The 22,806-nt window shown below is 40.1% G+C and overlaps 1 protein-coding gene across 5 annotated transcripts in view; it reads right to left on the bottom strand.

Moving 5' to 3' along the window:
• Positions 1-22,806, bottom strand: part of LOC132379550 (myoferlin-like) — a 263,587-nt gene that overhangs the window by 178,316 nt on the left and 62,465 nt on the right. For 3 of the 5 annotated variants that reach the window (XM_059947586.1, XM_059947583.1, XM_059947585.1), the window contains exons 10-17: positions 22,499-22,529; positions 21,423-21,538; positions 19,631-19,757; positions 17,625-17,728; positions 17,453-17,521; positions 11,227-11,270; positions 6,073-6,155; positions 1,720-1,755 (exon numbers count right to left, since the gene is read on the bottom strand). In XM_059947586.1, the coding sequence (XP_059803569.1) occupies positions 1,720-1,755; positions 6,073-6,155; positions 11,227-11,270; positions 17,453-17,521; positions 17,625-17,728; positions 19,631-19,757; positions 21,423-21,538; positions 22,499-22,529 (610 nt within the window). The remainder of the gene's footprint in view (positions 1-1,719; positions 1,756-6,072; positions 6,156-11,226; positions 11,271-17,452; positions 17,522-17,624; positions 17,729-19,630; positions 19,758-21,422; positions 21,539-22,498; positions 22,530-22,806) is intronic. The other 2 variants (XM_059947584.1, XM_059947587.1) reach the window with 1 other exon arrangement.

Below are 22,806 nucleotides of genomic sequence, written 5' to 3'. Positions count from 1 at the left end.
TAAAAAAAAATAAACTTAAGTGAAATGAATAGTAGGAAGTTGAAGTTGAACAAGCTACAGTAAAAAAAAATCTCAAGCACTTTAGAAGACAATTGGCAAGGAGCTTCCCGGGTATCTATTTTGAGACAATGATGTACTAAATTACAATAGTTGACCTCATTTGGTCAGTATTAATGGCTACCATGAATTAAAGTGATCTCTACAATAACCCATAGAACGTGTATGCCAACCAAACTGGATTTGTCATTACCTTCATCATTTTTACAATAAGTGGATTCCAGTTAATTAGGCTATTGGTTACTTGGGGCAGCCACCTATTTGGGACAACACTTAAAGAACAAAAACTAATGGAGAAAATAGCCAGGATTCCCTTTGTTTATGTGGGACATTAGGCTGCTTAACTGGGACAGAAGGCTCTTGCCACACAGTTTCAGTCGCGTACACTTGTGTGGCCATTAGACTACACCATACTTAGGGTAAACAGATTTTAAATATTCGCCCCTTGCGTGCTTTTTGTGTTCAAAAAGCAGTGATTTTTGTCACAGATAGCTGGTGAGAAATAAGCAGCATGACAATTTTGCCCATTGTGGTTTCCAGTATTCAGACTTGGAGATGCCAGAGATGACCATTAGACATTATGGAGCAAACAATTTTTAAAAATAGCTTCAAGTTGTATGTTCCTGTGTTATATTATCCATTTGGGCTGATGGATGCCAATTCAAAAAGCAGTGATTTTTGATCATTTTGTTTTTTTATTTTGACTTGATGCAGGAAAGCAATGAAGACAGCCCATTATCTACACTGATTTGGTTCACTTAGTCAATCAAAAGAATACGATAGTGATTAATTTTTCCATCGATAACCATCGATTTCCATCAAAAGAAGTTTTTTAATACTGTAGTCATATCGGTTATGGTAGAATTTGTTCTGCATTTCATTTAAGCACAAAATCTATTACTCAGTTAAGTGGTGGTTTGTCTTCATTATACCTTTTAACTACTTCCATGGAACTTTGGCTAAGTAGGACAGCCACTTAATTGGGCCAAACTGTACTGGTTCTGATGTGTCCCAGTTAACTGGAATCCACTGTATTTCCGTAACAGTCGTGAAGTAAAAATACTGAAGTGATCAAACACTCAACTCCTAAATGTCATGCAGTTTGAAGCACGTATTGCGGAAGGGTTCATTTATCTCTGGCTAGTTGACCAAGATGCTGGAAGGTTGCCAGTTAAAAACAACTACTATACTATACAGAGTTACCATGCCCAGCCATGGAAAAGAAAAGCAAGGAGAGGAATAAAAAAATGATTATTGTTTGGTGGTACATAGCTTAAAACAAGAAAAGCTACCAAGTTATACTTAGTTTCTTTTTTTGATCGCAGTTTGGGCACTTTAAAGCAAGGTATTCAGGAGGTTATAACCTTACCAGTTAAATGCATATTTGAGCCTACAACAAAATCTGAAATGTTAGTTGCTCATATTTTTAGGAATCTTTCACGCAAAAGTAAAAAAAAAGAAGTTTGCCAAGCCAGCTAAACAGCTAAAGTCCAGTAGCCATGTGTGAAAACATCCACTGCCAAATATCTTCGCATTATTTGTTATGGAGGCAAATTTACCTAACTCAGCAATGAACTCTGTATATGCCAGATCATTAGCCTGTTTCGCACTAAAATGTTATATTTGGCAGTGGAAATTCAAAGAATAGACCAAGAAATGAACCTTCATTTGCTGGAGAAGCCCCAGTTCCCTCATCATCTGGATTGTAGGGAAACAAAAACAAGTTAGAACATTTCAAAATAACAGTTACAATGTTGTAGATATTACAGAAAACCAGTTTCATAATACATTTCTACTGCAGCACCATGGAGTGCAGACATACCCATGCAAATCCGAAGGACCAGACCTCCATGCCCTTTTACACACAGGATGCGATACACATCGTGGAATCTTCAACCATGAAGTTATTTGGGATGGTGTGGGTAATTTGCAAGTTGCTACTGCACTCTATCTGACAGAACAGCTATAAATTGACATGCATTTCACAAGAGAAAGGTTTCTTAGGGATTCTGAAAAAAGATGATGTTTAGAAAGCACCAGGCCCTGCCAAATAGCTAATTCGCCTAACTGGTACTCCAAATGCAGTTAAAATAAAAAGCATAGGAGTGATTTATCAGAATTGTCTTTGGTACAAACAGGTCAGAAAAGTTTGTTTTTACTTTATTTCATTGAGATACAACACAGAATAGGCCCTTCCAACACTTCGAGCCACACTAATACCACCCACCCCATTCAGTCCTGGACAATTTGCAAAAATGACCAAGTAACCTACCAACCGGTACTTCTTTGAATTGTGGGTGGGAACCAAAGCACCCGGAGGAAACCCTCATGATCGCAGTGAGAACGTACAAACTCCTTACAGGCAGTGGGCGGGAATTGAACCTGGAACGTAGCTGCTGTAAAGCGTTGCGCTAACCACTACCCTACCGCTCTTCATTTGTCCATTTGTCTTGTTATTGCGTTTAGCAGTGTCCATTCAAAATAAACTCAGCAAATTGGGCAGTATCTATGGACAGTCCACATTAGTGAACAGTCTTCATCTGTTCTTCAGTCTAAACAAAGGCTCTTGACTTGAAACAATTGGCTACCCTTTTCCCTTGACCAATTCAGCCCAACTTCCTCAGTTCATTTTTTTCTCCGGATTCCAGCATCTCAACTCTCTTGTGTTTCTCAAAATGTACGAAAATGGATTATGATGACTAGATACCAATCTTATCTACATCACCACTAAGGAGAACAGGACCCTGAGGCATAGAACAGAAGTGGGCCATCCGGGTGTGCTCTGGCATTCAATCATGGCTGATTTATTTTCACCTCTCAACCCCATTCCTCAGTTTTCTCCCCATAACCCTTGACACCATTACTAATAAAAAAAACAATCAAACTCTGCTTTAGGTAAATCTGATGACTTGGCCTGTACAGCCAGATTCACTACCCTCTGGCTAAAGAAGTTCCTGATCTAGTCTAAAGGGTTGTCCTTTTATTCGGAGGCTGTGCCCTCTGGTTCTAGACTCTCCCTTTACCAGAAACATCCTCTTCACTCTATCCACAAATTTTAATATTCACTAGGTTTTAATGAGATCCACACCCCACCCTTTTAAACTCCAGGGAATACAGGCCCAGAGCCATCAACTGGTCCGCATATGTAAACCCTTTCATTCCCCAAATGGTTCTCCTAATCTTTCTCTGGAGCTTCTCTAGACTTACATTCTTCTTTAGATACAGGGCCCAAAACTTCTCCAAATGTGATCGAATCAATGCATTATAAAACCTCAGCATTGCATTATTGTTTTAATATCCTAGTCCTTTCAAAATGAATGCTAACATAGCAGTTGCCTTCCTTACTAGAGACCTAACCTACAAGATAACCTTCAGGGAATCCTGCACAAGGGCTCCCAAGTCCCTGTGCACTTCTGAATTTTCTATTTTTATAGAAAATAGTCTACGATGTTTTTTCACGAGTTAAAAAGCTTTTGCAAGTTGGAATTTGAATTGAATGCTCAATGGTACACTACAAAAATCTAACAGAGTAGTTACACAAAGTTGTATGCAATTTTCTATGACTTAAAAATATTCTCCATTAATTTTCTTCAGAATCATGTGCAAAAACTTCCATCTGAGCTTCTCTGTAAGGCCACAGATAAATATATACCATCATAACATTAAGGTTTTGAGGATTCATACCATAGGTCACATACCATGATGGGAGTGCTGGAGTGCTGGAGGAACAAATGGACCTTTGTGTACAATACCCAAAGATGCCTGAAGGTGGCAGATGACAAGATGGTGAAGGTGACGTACAAAATTCTAAGCTTCATTAATCACCATCCAAATGAAGAGCAGGAGCTCACTGTACACATTTATAAAATGTGGCTAGCCCACAATTGGAAATTTAAGCACTGCTCTGGGAACCGCATGAAAGGCCAGAATTATACTGAAGAGGAAGCTCTTCAGTGGGGGGGGGGGGTGTGTTAGAAGGAGTCTGGACAGGTGGGGCTGTAAAAAAAAAGGGAAAGGGAATCTGAGGAAGAGACAGGAAGTGCAACAATATTTATGCATCCGGGTGAACACCCGACTTGCCAAGGCCTAATAAGCTATGAACCAAGTGCTAGTAGATAGGATTAGAATAGACTGATACTTGATGGTTGCCATAGCCACTGTATGTGGGTATGGGGCAGTTTCTCTGCTGTACATCTTTCTCTGAGAAGCTCAGTGTATTTCTTGATAACAAGGATTTGATGCAAGACCAGAGTTCTGAAAGACCATCAACCAAATACAATACCTCCATTTCACACTCACGGGGGCTGCTTGAATTGCAGAGCATCTCACTTATTGCCTATTATTTTCTTTCTGATGTAACCCAAGACTACCAGCATGATAAGGAGGATTGGCCTAGAAATGTTAGCTCCCCCAGAAAGATGCACAGTGAGCCACAAAAGGAGGATGTAAGTAATTTTTGGTTGTTAGCCTCCTGCTGGGAACTTTTAACAACAAGACATGCGAATTTCTGTTTCAAAACATGGCACTCAGACTATGAAACAAGATTGGGAAGGAATGTTCAAACATGAGGAAATCTGCAGATGCTGGAAATTCAAAATGCTGGCAGCATCAGAACCTAGCACTGGTTGGTGAGAACTGTAAAGGAGGTTGGAGGGTGGGGGCAATGGTATTGCGGCAGAAGGAAAGCTGAGCTCTGATGGTTGGGGATGGGGATCAAAGAGTGAACCTTGCCCTAATAAACAGTGGAGTGTAAAAATCAGGAAGCTGTCATGTTTAGCAAGATGGAACATGGCCTGAAGGAGAGGAGCGGTGAGGGAAGAGCAGTTCAGCGCTGCTGGGGGTGGGGAAGGTGGAAGTGAACAAACAGGCTGCCCAAGTTTCCATTCTCTGAAAGAAAACTGCATCAGGGTGTGAAGAGCTGACTCAGATAGTCAAGCTTGGATCCAGATACAAAGAGAGCTCAAAATGCTGGATAGTGAGCTTACACCAGAAAGCAATTGAATTGCATAACAGCAGAAACACCTAGAATATTACAATTTTAAAATCAAACGTTTATACTACAAGATGAAAGGCACACCGAACAAATAATCTATTTTGTATTGCCTGGGCAACTTCGAGACCTTAGCAGAGAAACATGAAAATTACTGTTTTCAAAGTTTTGTTTCAAAATTAACTAGAATAGAATAGAATAAACATGGTGGATTATTACACCAGAAGACCTATAACCGTTGAACCTTATAATCCAACATGGAATACAAATGCAGCTTGTGATATCTATTGAAAATAAACTGACAATACCACACTATGGAAAAATATGTAACGACATTCTAATCCATGATTTCTGGAGATTTGTAAAATGGAGGATGAAGAGACCAGAAGAAATAAAAGGGAAATGTGAAAGCCATGGCCATGGTAGCTTGAAAAAGGACCAGTGTATATGATGAATAAACTTTTCACCGGTTTTTGATGATAAACTCTGCCATCTTCACAGGGATGAAGATGACAGAGTCTGTCATTGAAACTTCTGTTAACATCAATACCTGTACCCAGTTGGAAGCCCGACAAGAGTTTATTTGCCATAGCAACTTATTTGTAAATATTTCAATTCAGTATTCCCCTCTTTTTTCCAAAATCAGCATTAACTAAATTGGTACACATTCTACCTGCCAAATGACTGTAGTCCAATTTCAGAAGCTAAGTAGACTTGGGCCTAATTAATACTTGGCTGGAAGATCAATGATGTCAGGTTAAGACTTACTGATAGGTGAAATGACACCAAATTGTTACTCTACAAGTCCTCTATAATATAAACTGCACTGAAAAATTTAACATCCCTCCAATGATGGAGGCCATCTTTTGCCTTGTGTCTTTTTGGAGAATGCTAACAGATTTTTCCTTGCATCTTTTTTGGTGAATGGTGACATTATAGCTTGACTGAGGCATTGTCAGATTTGGGAAGATGAATTGTACATTAACAGCAACAGTACAATAAAAGGAGAAAAGAAAGGCACAAACCTTTAACTTCAACACCAGATGAAGCTATCTTGGTGAGGTACAAAAATGCTGTCCCAATTGCATCATTTCCAGTGATCCGATCCCTAAAAGATGGTTATCAGGTTTTTAAATGTCACTGTTAATGCCCACATCACCAGATTCAAGAACAGCTTCTTCTCTCCAACCATTTGGTTTCTCAACAAAATTACAAAATCTTAAAATCAACACTAATACCACTCTGATCACTTCGCATTAAAATGGACATTTTTAGTGATTTTCCCCCCTTGTAAAAATTGTGCATAAGCTATGCTTAATCTATAAAATGCTGAAGGAACTCAGCAGGTCAGGTAGCATCTCTGGAAGGAAATAATCATTCGACATTTTGGGCCGAGATCCATCAAAGGATTCAAAGTCCATTTATTTTCAAAGAATGTATAAATTGTACAACCTTGGGATCTGTCTGCTTACAGGCAGCCACAAAGCAAGAAACCCAAAAAGAACCCAATTAAAAAAGAAAACCCCATGCAAACAACAAAAGCAAGCAACAGCATTTCAAACCATGGAGAGAGAGGTGAACATCATGGAAAAGCAAGCAGAATGGGCCCAACCCTTGCTTCAAATGCCAACAGCCTGCCTTTCCAGTCAGTCTGGGCTGGTACTTAAATCGTCCAAACACTGGATCATGTCTCGCACCAGGATCCAGCCACAGCAATAGACTTCGGGACTAGGCCTCACCGCCCAGCTCACAGCCATTCTTGACCTTTCCAAATTGGCTCTGAACTTAGAGTGATCCAACCTCACTCCCAGTTTAGATGGGCAGGCACCAAAACTCCTCCATCAGAGAGTCTCCCTTTCTCTTCACCATCCACACCTCGGACTTCAACTACTGCAACATCTTCAGAAGTTTTCTGACGTCTCTGCCATAGTTGGATGCAGGCTGAGTACAGGAGATGAGGCTGAGTACAGGGCTACAGTGGGAAACTTTGTCACATGGTGCGAGCAGAATCATCTGCAGCTTAATGTGAAAAAGACTAAGGAGCTGGTGGTGGACCTGAGGAGGGCTAAGGCACCTGTGACCTGTTTCCATCCAAGGGGTTAGTGTGGACATGGTGGAGGATTACAGATACCTGGGGATACAAACTGACACTAAACTGGACTGGTCAAAGAACACTAAGGCTGTCAACAAGAAGGGTCAGAGCCCTCTCTATTTCCTGAGGAGACTGATGTCCTTTAACATCTGCCAGTCGATGCTGAGGATGTTCTACGAGGCTGTGGTGGCCAGTGCTATCATGTTTGCTGTTGTGTGCTGGGGCAGCAGGCTGAGGGTAGCAGACACCAACAGAATCAACAAACTTATTTGTAAGGCCAGTGATGTTGTGGGGGTGCAACTGGACTCTCTGACGGTGGTGTCTAAAAAGATGCTGTCCAAGTTGCATGCCATCTTAGACAATGACTCCCATCCACTCCATAAAGTACTGGTTAGGCACAGGAGTACATTCAGCCAGAGACTCATTCCACTGAGATGTAACACTGAGCGTCATAGGAAGTCATTCCTGCCTGTGGCCATCAAACTTTACAACTCCTCCCTCAGAGTGTCAGACACCCTGAGCCAATAGGCTGGTCCTGGACTTATTTCCACCTGGATTGATTAATTTATTTTTATTTAATTATTTATGGTTTTATATTGCTATATTTCTACACTATTCTTGGTTGGTGCAGCTGTAACGAAACCCAATTCCCCTCGGGATCATTAAAGTATGTCTGTCTGTCTGACAGAGATATGTGTTGGGAAGCACTTCGGGTCCAGTGACCACAATGCCATTAGTTTCAATATAACTATGGAGAAGGATAGGACTGGACCCAGGGGTTGAGATTTTTGATCGGAAAAAGGCTAACTTTGAGGAGATGCGAAAGAATTTAGAAGATTAGGACAATGTCTTATGGGAAGGTTGTAATAGAGAAATGGCGGTCATTTAAAGGTGAAATTTTGAGGGTACAGAATCTTTATCTTCCTGTTAGGTTGAAAGGAAAGGTTAAAAGTTTGAAAGAGCCATGGTTTTCAAGGGATATTGGAAACTTGGTTAGGCAAAAGAGAGATATCTACAATAAATATAGGCAGCATGGAGTAAATGAGGTGCTCGAGGAATATAAAGAATATAAGAAGAATCTTAAGAAAGAAATTAGAAAAGCTAAAAGATGCGAGGTTGCTTTGGCAAGTAAGGTGAAAATAAATCCGAAGGGTTTCTACAGTTATATTAATAACAAAATGATAGTGAGGGATAAAATTCGTCCCTTAGAGAATCAGAATGGACAGCTATGTGTGGAGCCGAAAGAGATGGGGGAGATTTTGAACAATTTCTTTTCTTTGGTATTCACAAAGGAGAACGATACTGAATTGTGTAAGATAAAGGGAACAAGTAGGGAAGTTATGGAAACTATGAGGATTAAAGAGGAGGAAGTACTGGTGCTATTAAGGAATATAAAAGTGGATAAATCTCCAGGTCCTAACAGGATATTCCCTAGGACCTTGAGGGAGGTTAGTGTAGAAATAGCAGGGGTTCTGACAGAAATATTTCATATGTCATTAGAAACGGGGATGGTGCTGGAGGATTGACGTATTGGTCATGTGTTTCCATTGTTTAAAAAGGGTTCTAAGAGTAAACCTAGCAACTATAGGCCCGTCAGTTTGATGTCAGTGACGGGTAAATTAATGGAAAGTATTCTTAGAGATGGTATATATAATTATCTGGATAGACAGGGTCTGATTAGGAACAGTCAACATGAATTTGTGCGTGGAAGGTCATGTTTGACAAATCTTATTGAATTTTTTGAAGAGGTTACGAGGAAATTTAACGAGGGTAAAGCAGTGGATGTCGTCTATATGGACTTCAGTAAGGCCTTTGACAAGGTTCCGCATGGAAGGTTAGTTAGGAAGGTTCAATTATTAGGTATTAATATTGAAGTAGTAAAACGGATTCAACAGTGGCTGGATGGGAGATGCCAGAGAGTAGTGGTGGATAACTGTTTGTCAGGTTGGAGGCCGGTGACTAGTGGTGTGCCTCAGGAATCTGTACTGGGTCCAATGTTGATTGTCATATACATTAATGATCTGGATAATGGGGTGGTAAATTGGATTAGTAAGTATGCAGATGATACTAAGTTAGGTTGTGTTGTGGATGATGAAGTAGGTTTTCAAAGTTTGCAGAGAGATTTAGGCCAGTTAGAAGAGTGGGCTGAAAGATGGAAGATGGAGTTTAATGCTGATAAGTGTGAGGTGCTACATTTTGGTAGGAATAATCCAAATAGAACATACATGGTAAATGGTAGGGCATTGAAGAATGCAATAGAACAGAGTGATCTAGGAATAATGGTGCATAGTTCCCTGAAGGTGGAATCTCATGTAGATAGGGTGGTGAAGAAAGCTTTTGGTATGTTGGCCTTTATAAATCAGAGCATTAAGTATAGGAGTTGGGATGTAATGTTAAAATTGTACAAGGCATTGGTAAAGCCAAATTTGGAGTATTCTGGTCACCGAATTATAGGAAAGATGTCAACAAAATAGAGAGAGTACAGAGAAGATTTACTAGAATGTTACCTGGGTTTCAGCACCTAAGTTACAGGGAAAGATTGAAAAAGTTAAGTCTTTATTCTTTGGAGCGTAGAAGGTTGAGGGGAGACGATAGAGGTATTTAAAATTATGAGGGGGATAGACAGAGTTGACGTGGGTAGGCTTTTTCCATTGACAGTAGGGGAGATTCAAACAGGACATGAGTTGAGAGTTAGGGGGCAAAAGTTTAAGGGTAACACGAGGGGGAATTTCTTTACTCAGAGAGTGGTAGCTGTGTGGAACGAGCTTCCAGTAGAAGTGGTAGAGGCAGGTTCGGTATTGTCATTTAAAGTAAAATTGGATAGGTATAAGGACAGGAAAGGAATAGAGGGTTATAGGCTGAATGTGGGTCTGTGGGACTAGGTGAGAGTAAGCGTTTGGCATGGACTAGAAGGGCCGAGATGGCCTGTTTCCATGCTGTAATTGTTATATGGTTATAAGCAAAAATTGTCTTATTCAATGTTATTGGCAACAAAGATTTTGAAATTCTAATACCACTGCAGTACATATTATTCAGCAAGAGGGAACAAAGATGGAAACAAAAACACCCTAAAATTACGTTTAAAAGAATGGTAATGATACACTGCCATAAGTAATGTTTATATGGAGAACATAGTAGTCCATGCCATTTCTACCACACAATCAGAAATAGTTAAACATCTGCTCCATGCCAATTAATGATCAGACAATAGGTTACAACTCAGAATCACCTGGTGAGCACATGTCACACACAATACTTAGCAACACCGAGTTCTGCTCCCAAACTAGTGACTAGTAATTATGGCTACACTAATGCATGCCCTTCAGCAGAATGTAGACTCACAATGACTGCACAGGTCTGGGACTTAAGGATCAGTAACTGAACATGGGCAATTCCCTTTGGTACCCTTGGCCCTGGGCAATTCATTTCACCTTTTTTCTTATAATATATCATTCGACACTTGCAAATACAATTTAAGGACTTCCTACTATAGTCCAGGGTCATCACGGGGAGAAGGAATTTCCTGAACAACAACACTTTATCCATATTTATAAACAATTGCAACTTGTTGCCTCCCTCCCCAACTCTGTTCATCAATTATTATTCCTTTTGCGAATTCACACTCCTCCTCCTACTACTTAAAACAAATTTGAAAGTGAACAATTTAACAAATTTGTTGATTTCTGATGGTCATTAAAGGAAAATGGCATACTCTCCACACCATAATAAATTGTCACTGAAAGATCAGCAATAAGACAAAAATACACAGTGGATTCCTTATATACTATAAAGTTCCTCATCTGTTTGCTTCTTGCAACATGCGTATACCTGCAAGTAACAATCACTTTCTGAGGCAATGGACTTATTGGAGCAAACCAACCTTTGAGTAAATGCAGAGTTCTGTAATTCTCCCATAAAGGTGTGGTTTCCTGCCTCACCTCTTCTGTGCTTCCTTGTATTTCAGCATCAACTTCAAAAGTGACTTGGTCAAAGATAACTTGACCCCTGGTCAATGCATTTTTACAAAATTACCTGCAGCTAATCATTCACATTAAAATCAACATTAAAACTGTTCTTGCACACTCACCAATCGAAAATAGTCATGCGCAATTTCTCACACATGGACGGAAACTGAAAGACAAGAAAGAAAATTATACTATTTCATTTATTCTACATTTACTATTGCCATCTTATTAAAAAAACAGTTTTAACATTCATTACTGACCAGATAACCAGTTAAACACATCTTGTACAAACAAGTTGACTCTCATTGCAGTACAAGCTATCTACCAATCTGATTCAAAAGCACCAGATTAAAAATCACATGTAGAATATTTTTAGAATACCAGATTCAGTACTTAAGAGGAGAATGGCCATGGTCCAACCCATAGTATAGATTATTCTGATCCTACTTCTACTCCTTTGAGATAATTTTTTTCCACCACACAAATTTCCATTGTTATTGTCTTTCACTGAAAGACAGCACAACTACATGGAGAAAACTTCCACTCAGCCCAATGTGTTTGTGTCCTTTTTCAACCACAGAGACTCCAGTTTCAACCCACAACTCCTGCTCTTGAGCCTTGTAATATTTTCTCCAATATGCATTCACCCAATGTCCGCTTAGCAGCAATGGAACACACCTGCACCACATCCACAACTAGATTCCAACCACACACTATGTGAAAAAGTTAATGTCCTCTTAAATCATCCTCTGTTTTATGCAAGCTCCAATCCTCAAACCCTCAACCCGCTTGCCACTCTGCTCAGATCCCGCAATATTTTACTTACTTGATGATTTTTCCCTCACTCCATCTCCAAAGGGTTTGAACGCTCCAACATACTCTTAAAGTATAATCATTTATCCCAGGAATCACTCAACTCTTTTTAGGAGTCTCTCCTGTACCTTCACCTTTCCTTTTTGTTCTTTTCTAGCATTTAAGCTCTCCTCCTGCATGGTTTCTTAAAAGCAGTTTCTCAACTGTTCTCTGCTCTGATGAAATGTCAACGATCCAAAGTGTCTACTTTCTTTCATCGCATATTTTGACCACCAGCTGAGTATTATGGATTTTATTTCACATTTCCACATCTGAAGATGATTAGATAAGCTTTGTTTGTCACATGTACATCAAAACATACAGTGAAATGCAATTTTTGCATGGAGAATGTTGTCTGGAGGCAGCTGTAAGTGTCACCACGCTTCCAGCACCAACATAACATGCCCACAACTTATTAGCCCTAACTCGCAAGTCTTTGGAATGTGGGAGGAAACCAGAGCACCTGGAGGAAACCCACATGGTCATGGGGAATATATACAAATTCTTACAGACAGCAGCCAGAATTGAACCCTGAACTTACAGATGGTGCTCTAAAGCATTATGCTAACCACTACACTACTGTGCTGCCCTAACATCTGAAGTATTTAGCCTATGATCTTGCCCTTGCTGGAAAACCAATGAACTTGAACAGGGCAGCAGGTATTGGAAATTTCAAAGACAGCTGATGCTGAGATGCATTCTGGGATGCACGGGGACACATGATCAGAGATGCAAGCCGAGATCATCAGGTGTTTAGGGTTTTCCAACATCAAACACTCTCGCCCAGGTGACCCAGTCAGGGATGACCCAGCAGCATTAGTCTATGGGAAACCTCTTGATCCATAGCCCCCTGGAGGCATATTTGGCAGCCGCTTTGACAGTCCTGATGGCCCTTCTCTTTGTAGCCCCTGTTAGGCCAAGGAGAGAGTACGTTCTGCAGAGTGAGCGGACAGTTAAACCTCTGCACTTCCCCTCTATCAGCTCACAATGCGCCCTCCACCCCTGTCTCTGGCACTACTCCACTAGCTCCTGGAATTTGGCCTTCTCATGCTCAAACACCTCCTCAATCCGCTCTTCCCACGGCACTACCAGTTCTACCATGATCACCTGCTTTGAGGTTTCTGACAGAATTACAATGTCAGGCCTCAGTGATAATGATGCAATAAAATCAGGGAACTTAAATAGCTTGCCAACATCGACTTCTGGTTGCCAGTCAGACCCCACGGCTAGCAAGTCTGCTGGTGATCTAGGCGGAGGCTGTGATTTGTCTTCAGCTTTGACAGGGGCAGAGGTGCTTACTGTTGTTAATGGCCAAGGAGATATTTTCAGCCACTGCCTTTAGCACCTGACGCTAGTGGTAGCGACCTTCTCCAAGGGCTTTTGGGATATGTTCCAGGGTCCCTCTGCCAGGGCAGAGAGGACATGATGGTGCCTAGCTTTTGCCCCAAGAAAAAAGGTTCACTGGACATTGTACACAGCCTGAGTCATGAACTGCCAGACGTTGGACCAGATGTTCTGTTTCGGCAACCCCTCCCACTTTGTCCAAACTCCCTGCTGCTACAAACGTACCATCCTGATTGTACGCATTTCCTTAACGACTGCTTGCACCTCTGCCTGGACTATTTTGCATCTGTCCCTGCCCTGGGCCCCATCGAAGCAGGTTGGAAAGGAACCTGTCCAGCCCCAGCTGACCAGACACCACTGTTCCTACCAGATCCCTGTGCCGCAGCCATCTCCACTGCATCCTGGGCCCTCCATTTAACTGCTTGCCTGGACCTCAGTGCCTGATGTGGAGACTTTGGAGGGGGGGGGCTGTTGGAATCTCTGTACTGCAGTAATCCTCTTGTATGGGAAACCATAAACTCTGCTGAAGGGAAGCTGCAGTTTACTCCTCTTCCTGTACACAGCAAGGCTACTCAGGCTATGGGGGGGGGGGGGGCCCAGCCATCTTCAAAGGTAGCCATTGATCTTCCTTTCAAGAGCCTTAACATCATGTACTTCATGTACCAGCATTGGCCAGAGGATGCAGGGGAGGATGCTAAGCTGGTAGCCTTGGCAGGTAAGCCTGGCATGTCCACACTAGTGAGGTAAACTTCCAACTCCTTGGTGACCTTCTGGATGGCATCTGCATCTCTCAGGCTGCAATCAATAATAGTCATGCTCCAATTGTTAAAGCCAGCAGTCTGAACTGCTGAGTGTGAAAGACACATTAGCAAGAAGATACATTAGCAAGTACACTTGTCAAAGGTGACCTTGTGTATTAGGATAGTATGCCATAACCAATACAGTTAATCAAATCCATCTAGCATAACATGACGAGTAACTTGTATGACACTATGAGTCTGTGAGGCGGCTGCAAGTTTCTCTTTTGCACCTGTGCATCAGTGGACTTGTGCAGTTGACAATAAATTTAACTTTGACCTGTATCCAAACATGACGAGGCATCTAACAATCACCATCAAACCTTGTCTACAAAGAGTTTGCTTGCTCAATTTCTTGTTCAATTTCTCAGACATGCCGCTCTGAGAAATATTCAGAATAGCAAAGATCGGCAGCAACATCTCCTCCACAATCTCCCTCAGCACAGGTGCCTCACAAGGCTGTGTGCTTATCCTCCTGCTCTACTCGCTTTACACTTACTATTGTGTGTCTAAGCACAGCTCCAATGCCATGTTCAAGCTTGCTGATGACATCACTGTCATTGGCTGAATCAAAGATGGTGACGAGTCAGCATATATAGAGAGAGATTGAAAATCTGGCTGAGTGGTGCCACAACAACAACGTCTTACTCAATGTTAGTAAAATCAGGAAGTTGATTATTGACTCCTGGAGAAAGAGGAAACCTGAGGTCCACGTTCAGTCCCCATTAGGGAAATCCAATTTGGAGAGGGTAAGCAACTTCAATTTCCTAGATGTTATCATTTCAAAAGGCTTGTTCTGGGCTGAGCATGCAAGTGCAATTACGAAGAAAGCACAGCAGAGCCTTTACTTTCTCAGGAGTTTGCAGAGACTTGACATGATATATAAAACTTTAACAAATTTCTATAGCTGTGCAGTGGAAAGTACATTGACTGGCTACGTCACAGCTTCTATAGAAACACCTTGAATGGAAAAATCACACAAAAAGTAGTGGATACAGCCCGGTCCATCAGGAGTTAAACCCTCTCCACTCTTCAGCACATCTACATGAAGTGTTGTCGCAGGAAAGCAGCATCCTACATCAGGGACTCCAACACCCAGGTCATGCTGTCTTCTCGCTGCTGCCATCAGGAAGGTGGTACAGGAGCCTCTGGACCCACACCACCAGGTTCAGTAACAGTTATTACCCCTCAACCATCAGGCTCTTGAACCAAAGGGGATAGCTTCACTCGTCCCATCACTGAAATGTTCTCAACCTATGTAATCACTTTCAAGGACTCCTCATAGTCAGAATATTTATTGCTTACTTATGTATGATTTCTTTCTGTTTGTATTTGCACAGCTTGCTGTCTTTTGCACACGCTGGCGTGGTGTTTCATTGATCTACTATGGTTATTGGATTTACGAAGTATGCCTGCAAGAAAATGAATCTCAGCCATGTACAGTATGGTGATATACATGTTCTTTGATAATAAATTTACTTTGAACTTTGATCAATAAAATTAAAGATGCACAGACTTCTTAAGACAACCAGCAACGTAGAATTTAATATTGTTTCAATGACAAAGCCAGATTAATTAGCAGCAATCTAAATCAGAAGTCTCACAGGTGACGTACCCAATGCTGTAACTAAAGCTAACTCAATAGCAGAATATGGCAAACAAGAATCTAATCAAAACCTCCTGAAGTAGATCAAATCAGTTGTGTACTAGATTATAATTATGAAAACTACACAATTGATTTGATGACATTCACATTTTTACTCCACTTGCTTTTAGAACACCATGGCTCAAATAATGATCAGCGAAAATGTAAACAGGAAGGATAATTGCAGGTATTGTGTGAAAACATTTCCACAAGGATCCTGATTTTGGATTCGATATTAAATTTTGTTAGCCCCAGCCAAGTGCTATTTCATTATTTGCATACAATAACAATTATGGTATGATCTTCAGTTATCAGAGTTGCGATCTTTTCTTAGGATAGTTTCTGCTTGGTGATTAATACCGATGAACAAATGCCTTAACTAGGTTAGCAAGCCACTTGTATCAAATATAGTTTCAGATCAAATATAGAATTGAAAGGTAAAATAAAGCAATGAACTTAAAATACACAAAACCAACATCATGTAAAATAAGAGAGTTCAAAATTAGTCTCAAGTCAAGCAGATTGAGAAAATGCTGAGTTTTACCAGTGAATGGGATGGGTAGAGCTCCTATCATTACACAGCACTAATTCTGTTGATAGAAAACTTAACAATAATATTATTTTTTGGAAAGAAGCATAAAAGGACATGTGCTGCACATTCAGCAACAAGCCACTTTCAGAACCTGCTGCTGCTGATGTTTGACTACTTGTGTTAGATCCTCTTCAAATATTTCAATCTCAACTTACTCTTTACTGATGAGCATTGCCTTTGTAAACTAATCGTGCTATAATTATGCTGTTCTTCCGTGTCAACACTGAAGTGCCTGGGGAGGGAAAGACTTACATTTTGTCTTCAAGAGTTTACATATGCAATGTCTGGTGTAAATATGAACAAGGAGATTATGCCAAATGACAGAACCCATGACTTCAATCTGGGAACTTAAATACACGTAGCTAGTCTAATGTAACAAGTACTCTGAAAAACCTTATTGTTTCATCTAGAATATACAGTACTGTGAAAAAGTCACATACAAAAATTCTGTACAGTGAAGGTGCTTTCAAATATAATGACTTGAAAAGTTTCTAAATATCAAAAAATGTATTATGAAGTGCAGTAAACAGTAAAAACTAAAATCAAATCAATATTTGGCGTGACCACCCTTTGCCTTTAAAACTGTATCAGTTCTCTTTGGTACACTGTGCAGTTCTATAGGAAAATCAGCAGGTAGGTTGTTTCAAGCACCTTAGAAGAACTTGACACAGTTCTTCAGCAACTTTGGCTGTCTCACTCGCTTCTGTCTCTCCAGGTAATGATGTTGTGATCAGGGCTCTGTGGAGGCCATACTATCTGACACACCATATCAAAAAATCTAGGGTGCCTAAGACCTTAGCACAATACTATACAAATTGATAGTCAGGTGCAAAAGCAAAAAGATCTAAAGAATAATGTGTGAATATTCATTGCCTTCCTGTCATAATGGTATCATTTTCCCCACGGTATTTAATTTGCCCACGTGAAAAAATGTTACAGACGTAAATCCATTTGTGGATGCTAAGTTCTTTCCAGAGTTCCCCATGCCCATTTCTAAAATACTTACTAACAAAAAGCATGAAATCACAGAAAAAACATGGCTCAAAAATGGACATGGCCACTGATTCAACATGATCAACACAAAGCAATTGCAGATAATAAAATGAAACAGATCCTACCTTGACTTGAAGATTGAGGACCTGGTTCCACTCAGGATTTGCATTCTTCTCAATTATTTTTGTGCAAAGCTTAAATGAGAAGAAGGAGCCAGTATTACAGCTGGAAGATAATTTGCAGCGTTTAGAAATTGTATAATGACATCACTGAATATGGGTATGGGGAGATTCTCACTCTTTTTCCTGCAAAGCTAACGTCCACAAATGGATCCACAAGGTTCTTCTTGTCAGTTCCTGCTCCAAAAAGTGACTTCACATTTTCTGCAAAGGCATCGTCCACTGAAATGGAGTAAAGCAAACAGCAAAATTATGTCACTACAATGTTATTTGAGTGCAATAAACTCAACAACTAAACCCAGATACAAAATTTTAATCAGCAAATACAAAGTTAAACAGACTAAATCTTGAACACTACTTAGTTTAGTGCAACAGTAGCATGGACTAAAGTAGGAGCTAACACAACTAGGCATTCTCAAACTAAGATGATATGGTCAAGTTAAAATCAGGCACAGGTTAAAGAGATCAGGCCGTACCAAGCAATTTGGCGACTTGAAGCTGCAGACAGAGCAAAATGGGTTGGGAAGAGAATATACAAGGCAACGTTGGCCCTATTATAACAGCCTCTGTGACAGACTTCTTTTCAGTAATCAATATAAATTGAAGAGTTGAGAAGACATTTGGGTGGTAATGTACATTTGAAACTCAAGAACAGCAAGGTGAAATGCAGAAAAGGAGTTCATTTCTGAGGAAGGGCCTGTAGAGTAGGAAGGGTTTGGATGGGGCAGTAGAAATGCTCAATACTAGCCAGCACTGGATGCAAGAAAGGTGTTACTGCTGGTCTAGAGCTGGGGTGAGGCAGCTGGAGGACAAGGGCAAGATAAACAGGTGCATCTCTGGAAGACAGTGTGACAGTATCAAATCAACTCTGCGACAGGAACAATTTGGTAGCCTAGCAGACTAAATTTACAATGTCAATAAAAAGTAAGTTGTAAAATTAGTCAGCTCCATCATGGATACTAGCTCCATAGTATCCAAAACATTTTCAAGGCTGGAAGGCAGTGTCAATCATTAAGGAGTCCCACCATCCAGGACAAGCCCACTTCTCATTGTTACCATCAGGAAGGAGGTACAGGAGCCTGAAGGCACACACTCAGCGATTCAAAAACAGCTTTCTTCCTTCTGCCATCAGAATTCTGAACGGACATTGAACCCATGAACACTACCTCACTACTTTTAAAAAAAATCTGTTTTTTCACAACTTATTTTAATTCAGCTATTTAATATTGATATATAATTACTGCAATTCCATTTTTTTCTATATTTATCATGTATTGCGTTGTACTGCTGAAGCAAAGTTAACAGACTTAACAAATGTTATGACATATGCCGATAAATGTGATTCTGATTCCGAATAACAGAGCTGCTTTCAACCCCTGTTGGATCCACGTTATCAGTGAACTAATTATGCAAAGTCCTTGAGTTCTGAGGATACCAAGTGTCAATTATGTTCAAATGGGCCAACATTTTGCTGCAATTATGAACGGAGGCTGGCAGTGGCTATATTTCATTAGAAGTTTGAGGTGGCTTGGCATGCCACCGAAGACTCTAGCAAATTTCTATAGATGTACCATGGAGAAAATTCTAACTGGTTGCATTGCTGTCCAGCATGGAGGTACTACTGCACAAGATTAGAATAAAACTGCAGAGGGTTATAAACAGTCAGCTCCCCATGAGCACTCTCCTCCCCAGCAGAGAACATCCTCAAAAGGTGATGCCTCATCCATCATTAAGGACCCCCATCACCCAGTACATGCTCTCTTCTCATTACTGCCATCAGAGAGAAGGTACAAGAGCCTGAAGACACACACTCAACATTTTAGGAACAGTTTCTTCACCTCTGCCATCAGATTTCAAAATGGACAATGAACATTATCTCATTATTTTTGCTCTATTTAATTTAATTTTAAATATATTATTTCTTATTGCAATTTATAAGCTTCTTTTAAAAAATGTATTTCTCTGTACTGCTGCCGCAGAACAAACTTCACAACATATGTTGATCTAGTGAATCTTAAACCTGTTTTTGACTCTGAAATGCAAGAGACCACCATCTTGATTGCACACACACCATTGTCACCAAAGTTACCCCGATCTCCCCTACAACACGAAAACCCATCTTACTCTGTGGAACATCCTCTGCTCTGTAAATCTTTAGGATGAAAGTCACCCATCGAAGAGTGAGACCTGCAGGAAGCAACAGGTTGCTTTCAACATCATCCTCATCTTCATTTTGCACCTTACTCTCAACCTATTGAGCATAAAAAAAAAGAGAAAAAGTTAATAGAAAGCAGCTCTTGCAAAAAAAGAAACTTGCATACAATTTTTGCCTCTTTCAGCATCTTCATAACATACCCCATTATGGGATGTTTCTGTGGAGAGGTGTGACACCAGAATCACCATAACCTATGAGTATTTAATAATTTGTTCAAAAGCTCTTGTCCCCCCAAATTAGTTTGATTTTATTACAACAAATCTCAGCTTGCAGTTTTTTCGTATATCACTCTTCCCATCACTCAGGAGTGTAACAAGTATGCCAGGCTAAAGAACAATTGGTTTGGATCCTCTTCTCTTAAACTACTCTTAAGTATTCTTTGCATGTATTCTTCAGTACACAGCAGCATGTGGCTCCCAAATCACAATTAACATAGCATCAAATTATTCCTTTTCTTTCAAGGCAATTTGTTGCTGTTGAACAACCAAAAACAATGAAAATAATCATCTAACGCGTCCAAAGTGTGGGTATAGTTGCCTAGACCACTTAAAATTTAGTTGCTCTTCAGTCACACCCATCTATTGGAAGGTATTGTTATTATGGCATTTATCTTAATGACAAAGAAAAGTGCGAAATTTAGCAGTACTGCCTGTTTATCTAGGGGAAAAAAAAGTAGATTAGTGTACTTATCTGTATGCAGTATTCTGGGTGCCATCATAAACAAACGAGTGAAAGGGGTACATCAGATTGAGGAGTTTAGTAATGTCACAATATCAATTGAGCCGTTCTGAATTTCTCAATTACGTATTCCCACAGAATCTCATTTAATGCAATTCAATGCTATTTATTTACTTTTTGACATCCCCATTCTTCTAAGTACCTACTGAATGAGGGTTCCCATACTAGCACCAACTGCTAGTGGTGCTCTTACTAACAATCATTACTACAAAATTCTAATTAAGTGTTGACTGTCCCTCATTACATACGAGGCTGCCTTCCCCACTCACCCACCTTTTGTCAAACCTTGTCACCAGGCAGGAAATGTCTTTGAAAGAACTTGGTCATAAAGAGCACAATATAAATTTATTATCAAAGTGTCACCATATGCTACTTTGAAATTCAATTGCTTTCGGGTACTTATAGGAAAATCAAGAAATACAATAGTGGGCATGTATTCTAAGAATTATTATCCTAAGAATTCTAATGAAAGATGATATTATCCTGCGGCAGAGGGGTGGAGTGTACCATATTCAGATTGCCAAAAGTCACTTTGCCATGATTGATTAGTTTAGAAACTGCAGCTGCTTCTCCCATTTCCTGATGTCCAGTTTCAACTATCTTAAATATATAGTGGGAAGTTCTGTCTCCCTCCCTTTGTTTAAGGCAAGTAGCGCACATGACCATAGGGAAGGTGTGCTCTGCGCATGCTTTTAACTAAATACGTTTGTTGAATATTCAGCTTCATAGTTTCTGTGACATGGGGGAACATGAATGTTTAGTCAAATTTTTACTGTTTGTAAATAAATTATTAATATACCTGCTCCCAGTCAGTATTTCCTGTCTCACTTGCCGGACCTGATTCAATACTACAGATGCTTGCATTGGTGCAGGTGATAGCTCACAACCACCAGGGGTGATATTGAGAATGTGATAAACAACCTGGCTAGAGACTGACTTCAAATGTTGACACCAAACCATTACCGGAGGCTCATCTCCTGTGGCCAGGACAAATAAGCTGACTTTCATGTATCCCTTCGATCCTGTACTTGTATCTTCAGGATCATGAAGCAGGATCCATTTTCTCAAAACAGCATGTCCTGAGGATAGCAAAAAAAGTTTACGTGAAATATACTTATCGATCAGCACTCTCACACGATTCAATAACGTAGCATGAAACAGAAGCAGAAAATGCATTAGGCGATGTTCACTCTGGGGAACATCAGTGCTAAAATCATCATGAAACACTGAATGGACCCCAGTTTGTACAGTTCTCAGTGCGTATTATCATCAGCATATCAGGGAGCAGAGAGGAAAATGACACAAGAGATGCAAGATTTCAATTATGTAGAGACCAGAAAATCCTGGCTTGTTTGAAGCACAGGGGTAAGTTTGATAAAGGGTTTCAGGGGATAAAAAAATTCTTAGCATAAACAATTAAGCTGAAACTTTCCCTTGGAAATAAGGTCCAGTGTGACTGGCCAAAGAAGGAGGCACTTGAGTAAACAGAGATTTACAGTGCATTGCTCGACAAATGATGAAAGTAGATTCAAATCAATAATTCAAATACTCATCAGAAAGCTACTGAAAGGCAAAAGTCTGCATCATTAAAGGAAAATTCCAGGAGAGTGGGACAGTCCTAGAGAAATGTTATAATAGAGTCGTAGAATGTTGTAACCATTTCCGCACCGTTCTATAAATGCTCACAGCAAGCCTTCCGGCCAATGCCATAATTAAACATACAAAATGCTCATGAATCTCTGGTGATTTGTAGCAATTTATATCATTTATAGCACTTTAAATACACTGTATTTTGTCTTTTTCCCTTTCAAATTTAATGTTACTATCTAATACACACAAATGCTGGAGGACTTAGCAGGCCAAGCAGCGTCTAGGAAAGAGAGTAAACAGTCAAAAGTCTCGGTCCTAAATGGCGATAATGTCAAAGGGAAAAAGATAAAATACAATGTACATAAAGTGCTTATCTGCTTTGTGCAAGTGGATAATCAAAGCTTGCTTCTCCTTCCCCACTTCCATTTACAAAGAAACACACAACCTACCAGGCTCATCATACACATAACCGATGTCCAGCTGAAAAACAAAATATTTAATTTTTAGTCTAATTCTTCGCTTTGAAAACAATACAGTGTTAACACCTAGGATTTATGTACTTCAGACTGCACAAGCTATCAGGTCAACTTCACATGTAGGTGTACCTTACTTGCAATTTTACATCATCATGGTGAGTTTAGCAAACTTCCCTTTCAAGTGTGAGAAGAGAATGGTTCTAATAATTGCAAGGACACTGTAATAATAATATAATAGATCATATAAAATAGACAGGACAATAAGCAATTACAACAAGGGC

This window comes from Hypanus sabinus, chromosome 22 (assembly GCF_030144855.1).
Source record: "Hypanus sabinus isolate sHypSab1 chromosome 22, sHypSab1.hap1, whole genome shotgun sequence".
Taxonomy (NCBI): domain Eukaryota; kingdom Metazoa; phylum Chordata; class Chondrichthyes; order Myliobatiformes; family Dasyatidae; genus Hypanus; species Hypanus sabinus.
The sequence above is the reverse complement of the archived record's forward strand: the minus strand, read 5'-3'. Positions and strand labels throughout refer to the sequence as shown.